This window comes from Miniopterus natalensis, chromosome 13 (assembly GCF_054644295.1).
Source record: "Miniopterus natalensis isolate mMinNat1 chromosome 13, mMinNat1.hap1, whole genome shotgun sequence".
Taxonomy (NCBI): Eukaryota; Metazoa; Chordata; class Mammalia; order Chiroptera; family Miniopteridae; genus Miniopterus; species Miniopterus natalensis.
In genome coordinates, this window is record NC_142093.1 from 14,882,169 (window position 1) to 14,896,473 (window position 14,305).

Below are 14,305 nucleotides of genomic sequence, written 5' to 3' on the forward strand. Positions count from 1 at the left end.
TCCTTTGTCCCTTCCCGGGACGCGGGATCGGGAGCGGGGACCTCCGCCTCGCAGGAACAATCTGGGGGGACGTGGAGGGTGGCGGCGCGTCCTCGGGCTCTTCGCACGCTCTCCCCAATTAGGGCTTGCTGCCTGACGTCACGTCTGCCGGAGATTGGCTGCTGGGCTCTGACACTGGGCTGCTCGGCGAGGGGAACTTTTAAATACTCTGCAGTCGGGGCTGCCCGCGAGCGTCCCGCGCGCTCACGCCCGCCTTCGCCCGCTCTCGCCGAGCCCCGGGGCGGCGCCCCTCGCGCGGCGGCTGGGCCGGGGGACCCTCACCTTGCACAGCCCCTGCCCTCGCCCCTCCCCTGCTGGCTCCCCGCTCCCCACCCCCAGGCCTGCCCCCTCCTCCCCGCCGCTTTTCGGCTGGGGTCTGGGGCCGCTCCGGCGCCCGCCGAGCTTCCTCTCCCGTGAGCGAGTTTGCCTCCTCCCCGCCTTCCCGGGCTCTCGCAGTTCTCCGGGGAGGCTGAGCGCGCGCAGCGGCCGCACCGGGCTGGCCGCGCGGCTGGGGGCGGGGGTCGGGGTCGGGGTCGGGGTCCGGGCGGCGATGGCGGGGGCCTGGCTCAGGTGGGGGCTGCTGCTCTGCGCGGGGCTGCTCGCGTCCTCCGCGCACGGCCGGGTCCGCAGGATCACGTACGTGGTGCGCCCGGGCCCCGGCCTGGCGGCGGGCGCCTTGCCCCTGGGCGGGCCCCCGCTCCCGCGGACCTTCAACGTCGCGCTCAACGCCAGGTACAGCCGCAGCTCCGCGGGCGCCGGGGCCCCGAGCCGCGCCTCCCCGGGCGCCCCCTCGGAGCGGACCCGGCGCACGAGCCAGCCCGGGGGCGCGGCCCTGCAGGGGCTCCGGCCGCCCGAGCCGGCGCGCCCCGGGGGCTCGGGCGCGCAGCTCCACCCCAAGCCCGGCGGGCACCCGGCGGCCGGCCCGTTCGCCAAACAAGGCAGGCAAGCCCCGCGATCCAAAGTGCCGCAGGAGACGCAGAGCGGCGCGGGCTCGAGGCTGCAGGTTCACCAGAAGCAGCAGCTGCAGGGGTAAGGCCCCCCCCCCCTCGCGCACCGCCCGCGCCGGGCCAGCCGGAGCCCCGCAGCCGCCGCGGTGCGCGGCCGGTCGGCTCCCCCCCGCCCCTCGGCCGGTGTGCGGGCGGAGCGGAGTGCGGGGAAGCCCGGAGACTTTTTACCCCGGATAAACCCGAGCGCATTGTTGCTGAGCTGCGGATAAACAAAAGGCATTTCTGCCCGGGGCGTAACCTCCTGTGCGCGAACCCGGCCACTCTTAGAAGTTGGGCGTAAACATGAAGTCACTACAACTTAATCCCTCAGCATCAATTAAACTTCTTGCAACACAGTTTTAATTTTTATTTTTTGTTTTACTCTCTAGCTAATGAAAAAAACGTTTTGGTTCCTGTTCTTTGGCCTAGAGCCTTTCAGCATCCTAGAAATTCTGGGCTTGGCTTTTCTGCACCTGTGGGGCCAGCTTTCCAGGGCGGTGTGTCTTAGCACAGACAGAATTTCCCGTTGCAGAGTTTCTTATTGGGGGGGCTCTTAAACATCCTCCCTGACCCCCCAAGCCATAAATCACAGGTTAGGGGTGTGGAGAAAACTGGTTTAGATTATTTGGTGTTTTTCTTCAAGGGTGTTTCCAGGCATTGTGATCTCACCCCTCCTTGTTTGTACACTTTTTTTCTAAAACTCAGATGCAATTTAAAATGTGAGTACAGATAGTATACAAAATACATTTGGCTCTGCTTTAGGGGTTAAGGAAACCACTTATTTGGACCTCGAGCTCTCCTTCTGTAGAGCTCTTGGTTTTCCCACCCTTTCCTGATACACGGGCCTTATCCTTATAACTGGGCAGCTGCGGGTTGGGCGTCCTGGGCACCCGTTAGGACTCTCTGGAAGCCAGAGGAACATGGAAGCAGGATGCTGGGCTTGCAGGAACCCCCTGGAAGCTCGGGTTCTCTGGAAGAGAGAGTTGCAACTGCTGGACTCAGAAGTGTTGCTTTGTTTCAGGGTCAATGTCTGTGGAGGGCAGTGCTGCCACGGCTGGAGTAAGGCCCCTGGGTCCCAGAGGTGCACCAAACGTAAGTTTCCGTGTTCACAGCGGCCCTGCACAGGCAAAGCGGGGCTGTTCACCCAGGGACGACCCAGCAGGGGTCATGTGAAAGGGGCTAATGCTGTCCTGGATAAGTTGGTGCCTGGAGTACAATCCACCCCATTATCTGCAGCCTTCGTTACCCCCTGGGAAGGGCTGGGCCAGGGCAGTGTTGGTATCAATGCCAGCAGCAAACTGTTGTTTGAGCCATGCAGCCAAGACTCCTCTGCCCTCAGCTCACTCGGTTTTAATCACTGGGTCACACCTGTGAATCAGAAGTTAGGCAGAAATCCCCACTGGAGGGTGTGCCATGTGACAGAACCAACACAATTCACTTAAACGTGGATGCCAACAAACGAAAAACATTCCTTAAGACGATGGCAGGAGGGGAATGGGAAGCAGGAGGCCCTATTTTGGAATTAAACATCAGTAGTTTTTAAAGCTTTCTGAAAAGAGCAGCCAGAATCCTTGAGGCCTGTTTCCCAGGAGGTAACCATTCCACTGTCTTCAGAACCGACAGGTGGGGTTTCCTGCAGTTACTACTCGTCCTTAGCAGTGTTTTAGGCGAATGGATTAATGATGCACGTGGATCGGGAAATATTTCCCCTATGCACTGTGAAGTTAAGGATTAAGTTAAAACATATTTTGAGGCTCCCCTTGATGAGTGGCTTCTGTCTGGTGTTAATTGGAAATAAAGAAATTGTACTTCCACTCAGAAAAAGGTAAGCATTCTTAGGTGTTCTCTACATAGAGCTTGAGCTGTAACCATGTGGACTGGAATCATCCAGGATTTCAACCACTGATTAGTATTCGGCATAATAAGTCAGGTTTAGCAATTTGTCCTGTATATGGTTGGGATTTTAAAGTACTGGTGGGTGAGATTGTAAAAATTCTAGTCCAGTCATTCTGGTGAACTTGTTTGTTGAAAAATGCCTTCAGTCCTTGAAAGTAACAGAAGGACTTTGGCACGGTGGCTTTAATTTTGTAAAAAAGGAGTGTCCAGGTGGGTTGTGGTTTGGCTGTGATCAAGGAGTAGTGGCAGATGGAACTCGCTGTGAGCCTCCCGATTACTGAACTCAAACCACTAGATCAGAAATGCTCAGGCTTGTAGGCGTTTGCGATTAAGCCATAATATTTCACTTCTTAGATTACACTTGACAGTAGTGCACCAGTATTTTCCTGAATTTACAGTTGCTCAGGTCAAATTATACACCCTCTACTTCCTTCAGTAATTTCTGTTGAAAACCTGATGATATGGTTTATTTAAAAAATAGAGACAACCCATCCATGGCAGCACCATTGGGGTGGGATACTGCTGTGTACAGATTAAAAATACAAAGCGGGATTAGAGAGATTATGGGCGGGTGCTCCTCCATGCCTGTCGGAGAGAAAGCATTAAGACTTTAAGAAGTTTACTTGGCAAATGATGCAGTTAAGGGCCCTCTCTGGAAAGGGCCTTGTTCTCAGGTTGTCTGAAGATTTAGGGACCCAAAGACGTGCTAGAAGATCCAGAGGTGCTCTAGATTCTATAGTCTAGAAGGAGAACGTCCAGATCTTGAGGAGTTGCCACATGGCTTTCTGCTTTTCCAGGTGAGAGAGGAAAGGGCATGTGTGTGCCTGGGTTTAGCTGGGTGTGCCCTCTGAGAAGCTAGGGTTGAACAGTTACTGCAGAGAAAGTAGCACCATTAATTTAGCCTCACAATACCAACAACAAGTGCTTCTGGCTTTTGGCTCAAGTTATCCTTCCAGGTCCTAGAAGGTAGCCCTTGGGCAGCACTGGGATCTAAACAATACAACATCATTTTCCTGATTAGCCTTCCTGCCCAACCTGACAAATGAACTCAGGCCCGAATGCTAGAAACCCAAATCACAAGTCCTTGCAGGAATAATTGTTTTTAAAAGTGATCCTGGGGCAGGTCAGTGCTCAGTCCAAAGTGATGTATCTACTAGATGGATCTGTTTCAATGGAGAACTTGCTTTGTGTGTGTCTAGCATAGCCAGTGAGATGAGGAGCCTTCTGCCTCCAGATGGGACAGCTGGGGCTACTTCTGATGCTGGAAACTTGTGTCCATGGCTGAGCAGTGTGACACCAGGGAAAACCCTTGGTTTAGAAGAAGAGTGAGGTCAAATCCTCAAGCCTTCACTAGCTGTGTGGCCTCGGGGAACTCATTTGACCTCTCTAACCCAATTTCCCATCCTGAAATGACTGTGCTAAAACCTTGCCTGCTTTGTAGGATTATTGCAGGTGTCGCAGTTAAAGGATGGTGCGCGAGCCTTGGTGAAACCAGAAAGATGCTCAGAGTTTATTATTGGATCAGGCCACGTAAATCCTGTCTCACTGACCTGTTACTTGGTTTTCTTCTTTCCCTGTGTGTTTCCCCAGCACTTGTCCTTGTCGTGGTCTTCTTTTAAAGTAACTTAGGGTTGAGGGGTGGGTAGGTGGGGAAGATGAATAAGTTCTGGAGATCTAATGCCGGGCAATGTGACAATAGTTAACAACACTGTGCAGTGGACCTGGAATTTACCCAGAGGTTGGATCTTAAAGTGTCCTCACCACAAAAAAGAAATGTTAAGTATGTGAGGTGATGGGTATGTTAATTAGCTTGATTGTGGTGATTACTTCACAACGTATCGAAACAACGGCATACGCCTTAAACATGTACAATTTTTTATTTGTCAGTGATACCGTAATAAAGATGAAAAACAAGAATGAATGAAAAAGCCAGTCATTCCTGTTCCGTTCTGGCTTTAATTACCAAGAAAAGGGAAATAAAGTACTTTGGGTTGTTCTGTGCCCTGGAATAATTTATTTTGAAAGAACTTTAAAGGAGTCTAAATATTAGATTATTTGTGTGTCTCTGGCTCTCCTGTGTAAAAGCTTGCTGTCTAAGGGGGGAAATGCTCCCCTAAGGTATTCATAAATTGAGTGGAAAAAATCCTCACACCCGTTTTTGTCACTGTAACCACTTCAGTGAATACTTGGCATTGAGATTGCAAAAGAAATTGATTTGTGGTCTCCTTCCTCTCACTTATTATGCTGAGATTGAACAATTGCACTTGGGTATGATGTATTACATTTAAAAACACAAAAACACCAATGGCATGCCCACATGGCGCTCCTCCTTAATAGAGCAGTCATAAAATGTGTGCACATTCAGCTGTATCCCCCAGGATGCCTCCTCAGTGTCGTTGCATTTTGAGGATAATTGAAAGGCTTTTAGTTGAAGAATTTCAGGTCATATCCAATTGATGCAGAAAGTATTTCTGTATAAGAGATTGGATGTGTTTATGTTGTTTTGTTTCCTTAATCCAGTGAAGAAATAAGCTACCCCTTCGAGGCAACTTGAATTGTTTTTAGTTGATTATAACTGAATTTAAATAGGCCACAGGCAAATGCTTCTGAAGACCGAAGACTTAGTGAACCTGAAATTGCAGATCAGAGACGTGAAACAATCAGGAGCAGACCCACACGGGCAGAGAATGGATATGTCACCCCCAGAGGTGGTCCTGGGGGCTCTAGCGGCCCAGCCTCTCTGGACGGATGCCCGATTGCATGTTAATGTGGTTTTTCCAGACACCCTTTGTGTGTGGAACTCTAGAAGTTGAAATCACAGTACAAGATGTGTCTATTGTTATTAATAGGAAGTGACTGCTGATGATACCAGCTTTGGGCAAAAGAGAGTTCCATGTTTGCCCCCTTTTCAAAGAGTTAGCCTTTAGAGGAGGGCTTTGTAGCTGAGAAACTTTGTCTTTCAAGTGGGGCATTCATGTTTTTGCCTCCCCATTTTTGCATTTTTTCCCCCTCTGTCCAAACTGACCCCCCCCCCCATGGGTTCTTTCAATTTTTTTGTTCCCCTTTCAGAGTAAATGCTAGCTAAAGAGAGAGACCTTGCTGGTGGGCTTGGCTTTAAAGGGGATTCTGGACATGGGAGCGCCCACCACAGGGAACAAAGGGGAGATGAGGGTGAGGCTGGGTTGGCAGAACCAGGTGGACGGAGGAGGAAAGGTGGCGGAGGGCCTGGCACACGGCGGGCCCTGGGTAAATGCGCGGATGGTGCTTTCATTTGTTTAAGGGATATCTGTTTGCTTTTACCATGTGCCGCGTTCTATGAATAGAGGAGAAACGCAGCCAGCTGTGGGGAGGACAGGGTCTGTTTTTACTCACTTAACTCATGGCACAGCAAGTGACTTGTTCTCTCCTTAGCAAGGAACAGAAGAATCGATATTCCATTGCTTTTCCATTGGCACTCAGCCCACGCTGCTTTGAAAAAAGGAAACCCACACCCAGGCACGTTCCTTAATTTTATACAGAGAGGAAAGAGTTACGTGTACCCTTGGTACTCAGAGATGCTGCAGTCCATGGCATCGATGGCATGGTCCTGGAGGGTGTAATGTGGCCAGATTCCAGGTGACCGAGAGGGACTTCCAGCTGTCTCCTGTCCCTTTTGGCTCAGTGTTGTGCTAGCTGAGCTCGGGAGTCAGGCCTGGAGTGATTACACATTTTTCGTGTGCCTGCTATGGCCATTGACAGCTGCTTTGCCAATAGATCTGCAGCGAGGTTCACCATGGCAGCTGCTGGGGGGGCCACCCTGGCCCCAGAGCTGGTGGGAGCTGGGGTGGGAGGGCGGGAGGGCCGGCTGGAAAATGTGGTCATGCTGCTCAGACAGCCTGGCGAAGGGAGAGGGACCCAGAGGTCAAGTTCACACTGGGTCAAATATGTGTTCTCAACACTAGTTAAAACAAACATTTAGGAGCCATAAATTCTGTGTTGTGATAGTACTTAAACCTTCTCTGTGAAGCCCTCCCCCAGCCCCTGGGCCAGCCTGAGCACACTGCCCGCCCAGCCCTCCGGGCCCTGCCTGGCCTGCTTATTGCAACGTTTCTCTGCCCAGTGAACCCCGGGCCCTTAGGAAGCCTGACTTGCTGACAGGACCTTTGGCAACCACAGGGTTTTGCTGTTTCTGACCCTGTTATTTGTTGTCTTGGATATTCCAAACATACTCAAACATGTTTGGGAGCTCCAATGAAATTTTCCTAAAATGCAGATTTTGCTTCCAGGTCCTAGCTAGCAATGAGCAGGGTGACGTGGGGCGCTGGGGCTGGGTCACCACTCTCGTAACACCCACCAGGATGGGAGCAGGGACCGAGGAGCTGCTGATGGAGTGAGGGGAGCTTGTGCTGTGCTTTGTGGTGCACTGAGAGCATTTTGTTATCTTCACACCCCGTGGGGGTTGGCGAGGCAGGCGTGATTTGTCACCCCCTTTACAAACAGGGCAGTGTTCAGACCCCCCCAGACCTTGAGGCTCTTGGCTCATGGTTCTTTCCACCACCCTCAGCTGCCTGGATGTCCAGCGCTGCGACGTTCTCTCTAGAGGTCTTGGTCTCTTAACTGTCCATCCGACAGCCCTGCCTGGATTGGCTTTCGCTGCCTCAGTTCCCTTTGTGATCTCCTAAGCTGTATTAGTTTGCTACGGCTGCTGTAACAAAGTGCCACAACCTGGGCGGCTTAGAAGAGCCGACGTTGATTGTCTCAGAGTCTGGGGGCCAGAAGTCCAAAATCAAGGTGTCAACAGGATGGGTTCCTTCTGAGGACTACAAGGGAGGCCTCTCTTCTTGGCTTGTAGAAAGCTGTCTGCCCCCTGTGTCTCTACATCTTCCTCTGTGTATGTCTATCTTTGTGTCCAAATTTCCCCTATTTATAAGGATACCGGTCATATTGAATTAGGGTTCATTCTAATGACCTCATTTTAACTGGATTACCTCTATAAAGATCTGATGTCCAAATAAAATTCAACTGAGGTCACATACTATGGTACTGGGGGTCAGGACTCCAACATATCTTTCTTCTGGGGGTGGGGCACAATTCAGCTTGTAACAGACCCATAGATACTGTGCACTTGGACTTGAGAGGTGGGATGCTTGGAGGTGGGTCACCCCTGGGGCACTAGGGAATTCCCTAGAGCAACCGGGGATGGGTGGGTGGAGCCTCGGTTGGCCCCTTCCACACAGGCAGTGACTGCGACCCTAAGTTGGCTTCATCCCTAAGGCAGGAGCTCTGGCTGCTCCAGGGAGGAATTGGCTACTTATGATTTTGGTTATGACTCTGGCCCATTTTTACTTGGTGTGTTTTAAGAAGTTCTGGATTGGTGGTTCTTAAACATGAATGTGCAGCTGATCACTGGCGGAGTTCGTTAAAGTGCTTTATTTAATCAGTCTCGAGTTTTTCACAAGTGCCCCAGTGACGCTGATGAAGGTGGCCCCCATTCTGAGAAACAGTGATTCAGAAGGAGCCTTGTCCTGGGCAGTATTTATGACCTTTGTTTGGGTATTTAAGGGCCAAGCCCAACACTTAACAATTCAGAAACTTCTCAAGGCGGGGGTCCTCTAAATATTAGTTTAGCTCAGTTTTGAATAGTGCATACAAAGATTGCAGCATATAGGGTTATGTCATCCAGTTTTTCTTTAGTTAGTTGAGTGTTTGATAAGTATATTTATTTTTATAAGAGTTGGAAAATTTCAAAATTGTTAATGATATGTAGGTGCTTAAATAAAATGATTTTAAAAGGGGTTGAAACTCTCTGGAACACACTGAGTGTTTTTTTCCACTAAATATTCTATTTTTAATTACAAAATAGTTTTAAATACACAAAAACAGAGAATACTATATCCAACAGAGTCGTGTTTTTAAAACCTCCCAGATGCGGTAATTAAGCAGAATGATTTATAGATAAGGGAGAGACTATGATCTTATCTTGCTCTAAATGCGTGTTTTACTAATGACGTTTCCTGTCTTGTTAGTGGAGAGAAAATAGCAGATAATTGGTTAGTGTGACACAAATTGGTTGTTTTGCTTCTTACGGAAAACTACATCACAGCTGTATTTATCTGTATGTGCCCATGTGCACCTATTCATTTGCCTTCCTTATTACTCAGGATTGAAGATTTCTGGTTGGCACAGTCCGTTGGACTGGGAGACCTGGGGCAAGGCCCGGTGACCCCCTTCACAGCGCAGGTACAGTGACCGTCTGTACCGTGATTCGGAGGCTTGTTGGGGTGCCGCACAAAGTAGTATGTGAAAAGTGCTGAGAGATTGGGACGCCTGCCCAACAATATTTGAGCTCTCAGGGGCCCCCATTCTGCTTAGGCTCGCCCCCTCCTGGGTGCCCCAGCCTTCCACACACCCCTTGGAGTTTCTCAGATCCCCTGGTGAAAATCGTGGTGCGCTCTCCTCTCCTCGCCTCCCCGAGCACGGACTTCGCTCTTACCTGGCTCTTCGTAGGGCTGGACCCAGTGGGAGAGGGATCTGTCCCCCATCAGTGAGGATCTCCTGGGGAGCAGGATGTTCTTTGTGCAGTTTTAAGCACCCGGACGCTGTTCCTTGCCGTGGTCCAAAGGTTGACTGACTCCACTAACGTGGAATTGAACTAGCACGTCTGATCCGGTTGTGTTGTAAATACCGCCCCCTAAATCCCACATAAAGAACTCTGCTTCCTTTGTTTACCTCACCTTCTGGGGATCGTTTCCACTGGTTTTCTTTCCCCCCTCTTCCCTGTGGGGTTATCCGTGCCCGGCAGGCCCTGCTGATTCCCGCAGCTTTTCGCGGGTGGGCCACCGCCACCTTACTCTCTTCCTGCCGCTTTCTCTCTGAAGGCCGCCCTGGCATGGCCCAGACTTTAGGACAACTTTTCCTTTCTTCCTGCCAATTTTAGAATCTTTCTGCTCAACATCATCTGATAGAGATTTGGGACTGAGTAAAGTGAATGTTGTATGATTTTCCCCCTGTAATTTTAGATCCCCAAATACTGCTCTTGGCCAACTCCGCTATTCCCTGTGGCTTTTCCACTCCACCACGTTTGAGTAATATTGTTGGCACGGACATAAGTAAACAGTTTGCGAAATGTTGTGTTTTGTAAATTAGGAGGTGGCTGGGCTGGTTTTTGAATACGGGCCTTTGGTTCTGCTGGGCCAGAGGAAAGATGAGCTTGGTCGATGGGTGGGGGGGACACAGGGGAGGAAGGTGTCGCTATCTGAAGTTGATGTGGTCAGCTTTTCTGAGCGGACGAATCAGGCGCTCAGCGGTGAGAACAGAGCCGCTGGAGGGGGGCCTTTATTTCCTTTGGGAATAAATTAAGGGGGAATCTCCGCAGAGGAGAGAGGATGTAAGCAGTAAAAGGCCATTGGAGGGAAATAGGGTCATAAAATAAGGAAAATATAAGAATATGGATGCCTTGTCTTTATACACTTAAAAATGCTTGACTTTCTTACAGGATCACCAAGCGTTTCCAATCTCACTTGCAATCTTGCAGGAACTTTGTTTCATTATTGTTATTATAAATTAAAAGTGAAATCTCCAGCCTTTTACCCATGTGATTTCATTTTAGCAGCACATCCAGTGGATAGTTAATAATTAGCATCTTCAGAGTAAGTTTCATTGTAAAAGCTATTTAAATCAGGTGACACGCCACCTCACCTTGATGAATTACTTGCTACATTGATTCAAGAGAGGGGACTTTTCTGCCTCTGCCGTTACCCGTGGAGGTCCAGGCAGCTCAACTCAGTAATTCTTCTGCGACATTTCAAAACCTAAATAAAATGGGTGGGGGAGTGCCATTCATTACCCAGCCTCATTCAAGTTACTCTCGCGACTCTCAGGCATGCGACTCGTCGCCTCGTGGCACAGCCACACGTGTGCTTGGCTTCCCGGCCTGCGTGCGAGCTCCGCGGGCCCGGGAACGCACCCGGCCGTCCTTTATCCTCAGTGCCTGGCCAGCGCCCACGGGCTTCTATGGCACAAACGAATGGATGAAGGAGTGAGCGCGCGAGTGAGCGGATGGTTTCCTGCTGCACCTTTTCAGAGCCCCTGTGGACTAGGTACAGCACCCCGAGGGGTTAGGCACTGTGAGGAAAATAAAGCAGGCGCAGGCTGGAGTGATGGGGGCCGGAGGAGGGGAGCGTGGTCGGGGGTCTCTGCAGGGGAGGGACATATAAGACTTGTGTGTCGCGAGAGGGTCTGGAGGAAGAGTCTCTTAGGCCAAGAGAACAGTCAGCACAAAGGCCCTGGGGTGGGAATAGGCCTGGCCCGGTGCAGCGGCCCAGAAGTGAGTATTACGGGGTTGCAGTGAGGGCCAGAGTATTGGGTGATACGGGAGACAGGGCTGGATCCCGAGTCAGTTCTCGTGGGCGATACAAGGCCGTAAGTAAGATAATAAAGGGGACTCAGAAATGCAAGTGGGTTTGTTATTAAGGGATTGGTGTTTTTCAGCACTTCTTTGGAGGCCTGGAGAGAGAATGTTTAAATTGAAAATTCATTCAGTCACTTTTATTGCTATTTTTTAACTGATGAGAAAAACTGCACGTAGAACAGTAAATTACTCAAGACCACAAGAAATTATTGTCATGGCCTGACCACCTGCGTTGTGCCCTGATAGCCAGCTGAGCCCCATGCTGACTGGACCGAGTCCTGTCCCCACCCCTGCCCCAGGTCTCTGTGGAGCTTTGGCAGAGACAGGTCCTTTCACCAGGTCGTGGGCCAGACTCAGGATGAAAGCTTGAGGGTTAAGAAAAGTCTCTGGTCACAGCTGTGTTAAAAAGCAAATTATTGGGGATCCTCATGTAGTACTAAACACATAGTAAAATGTATAGTCCTTTAAAAATTCAAGATGACAGTCCCACTCTGGCCACCCCAGAAAATTCAGAGAGCAGTTAGAATATGTTAAAGTGAGAGTATAAAATATTTCGAATACATCTGAATGCTGTAGGAGGTTTTGCCCCCCAATCTAATTTACAAATTGTGGGTGAGCTGAGCAGAGAGGTAGATGCACCAGCAAGCAGCCTCTGCTGTGCGTCTCGGACACTCACCACCTCCGGGCCATGCTCCTCCTGCCTGTGGAATGGGGTTAATAACACCCCTCGGCTACACCTCCCATTTCGTAGTACATACTAAGTCAAATGTGGTTTATGAAAAAGCTTTCTAAAAGAGGAATGTAAGGTGATGCTACTGATAAAGTTTCTCTGGCTGTTTTGTGAACATTTTCTCTGTAATGTGTTGGTTTGTCTTGAGCAATAGAACGCGTTCCCGTGTTTCAGAGGGATCTCGAGGCTTACAGATCTTGTGTCTCAGGTCTTTAAGTTGATAATCCTGTTTACTGATGGTTTAGGGTTTCTCAAGGCACCTTCTGGAAGGTGGTTTGAAAATAAACAAAACTACCTAAATCCCCACTGTAACCCCCGTGCCCCTCTGCAATTTTTTTTTTTATTCTGCAGGTAGAGGACAGGCAAAGGCGAGACCTTTTCTCGAGAGAGCTCTGTTTCTTTCTTACGGTGACAGTGAAACAGTTAAATTAGTCCAGAATAGCTTAGTAATTGGAGGTGAAATAATACAGATGATCAGTAAATTAAAGGCAGGGACCCTGTTTTGTTTTACGTTTTATCCATTGGAAAGTTGGCCTTCAGAGTGGTTCTGTGCATACAATAGGCCCTCAGTGAGGTTTCTTGATTAATAAGCATGACCAGTCACTTTTGTGTCTGAGGGGAGACCAGCTGAAATTCATTTATATCAGTGGATCCCAAGATTATGTTATTAACCAGTTCTTTTTGTTATGAGAGAATGAATATTAGCAAACCTCCCTGTGGAACAGCTTTTAAAGCTCAGTTTTGAGTATTAAAATAGCCACGTTTGTCCTGTAATACAGACTGCTTTAATGGCATTTCACAGCCCTAGAGGTCTTAAAATGTGGTCCCTGGACCAGGGGCAGCAGCCTCACCTGGGAACTTGTTAGAAATGCAAATTCTTGGGCCCTACCTTAGACCTCCTTCCTGTATGAGAAACTGGGCCTGGGGTCCAGCATTCTGTGTGGTAACGAGCCCTTTGGGCAATGCTGATGCAGCTAGAGTCTGAGAAGCACTGCTCTGGCCAAATCTGCCTCCTCTTTTCACCCCCCCATCTTGTTCATGCATAGAGGGAGGAGGGATGCAGGGACATTGGCTCCTTTGGGCTCCAAGCCCTGGGGACCAGAAGCTTATGCTTTCTCTCCTTCCCGATGGAATGGAGCAGTCCTGCAATCTCCGATGGGAACCTTGTGATCTGCGCAGGTACAGTGTGCATGTTACTGCACATTCCATTTCTCACGCTCACCAGTGGGACTAGAGAAGCCGTCTGTCACCCGGTGAATGTGAGTCTTATACCTTTGGGCCTTCCTCGTCCTATTCTGTTCTTTAACATGGAAGATGCTCAGATCACACTTCTTCATATTTTTTAAAGCTGCATGTATCCAAGTGTGGTGCTTGGATCTCCTGTGCATCAGAGCCCCCAGTGGGATGTGTAACAAATGCAGCTGTGGGGCCCCACCCCAGACCTACCGAATTGGAACCCCCAGGGACACCCCATGACCCTCGTTTTCACAAACAGCCAGCTGACCCATCCGCACTGCAGCCGAGGACCAGTATAAGAGATGTCAAAGGCAGGGGAGGGTGAGAAATTTATTGCAAAGTTCATAAAAGTAACAGGAGCAAATGTGACATTTTGCTGTAGAGGCAGGTGCCATTGCTCGTTTCCAAAATAGTTTAAAAGTGAAATGAAGAGCAAGCTCTCGTGCAGAGCATGCCCTCAGCGTTGGCAGGAGCGAGGCTTCCCCTGGACATGAGGAAGTTCAGACAGAGGGAGGAGGCAGTGCTGCTCGGCCACTCCGCGGGGTCCTGCTGACTCAGTCCTGGGAGTCGCTGGGGGAATGCATCAGATGTTTTGGACACGGCCTAGCTCAGAATTTCGGGAACGGCACACACTTTTATTAGCTGTGTATTTAGGAAAAGAATGGCTTGTTCGAAGATAGCTGAAGGAGTTGGTTTGCTTATCCTGTGAAATAGACTATTTTCCCTACTATGTATCTTTTTTCTTTCTGCAAAGAAAATTAATGCAAAGACACTTTACCCGAGTACTGAAGAAGTATTTCCAAATGGCTGCATGTTGTTATTTTTTTTTAAATTCTCACCTGAGGATATGGTTATATTGATTTTTAGAAAGAGGAAGGGAGAGAAAGAGAGACAGAAACATTGGTGTGAGAAGCATCGATGTAAGAGAGAAACGTCGAGTCTCTGCCTCCCACGTGTGCCCCCACGGAGGATGGAACCCGCAGCCTAGGTATGTGCCCTGATCGGGACTCAGACCCGAAACCGGCTGAG

The 14,305-nt window shown here is 49.8% G+C and overlaps 1 protein-coding gene across 6 annotated transcripts in view; it reads left to right on the forward strand.

The window, feature by feature from the left end:
* The first annotated feature begins 567 nt into the window (after positions 1–567).
* LTBP1 (latent transforming growth factor beta binding protein 1) overlaps positions 568–14,305 on the forward strand; it is a 313,293-nt gene continuing 299,555 nt past the window's right edge. For 5 of the 6 annotated variants that reach the window (XM_087823460.1, XM_087823461.1, XM_087823462.1 and 2 more), the window contains exons 1-2: positions 568–1,068; positions 2,047–2,117. In XM_087823460.1, the coding sequence (XP_087679586.1) occupies positions 590–1,068; positions 2,047–2,117 (550 nt within the window). In that variant the 5' untranslated portion in view covers positions 568–589. Of the gene's footprint in view, positions 1,069–2,046; positions 2,118–14,305 lie in introns of those variants that run through there. The other variant, XM_016218933.2, reaches the window with a different exon arrangement.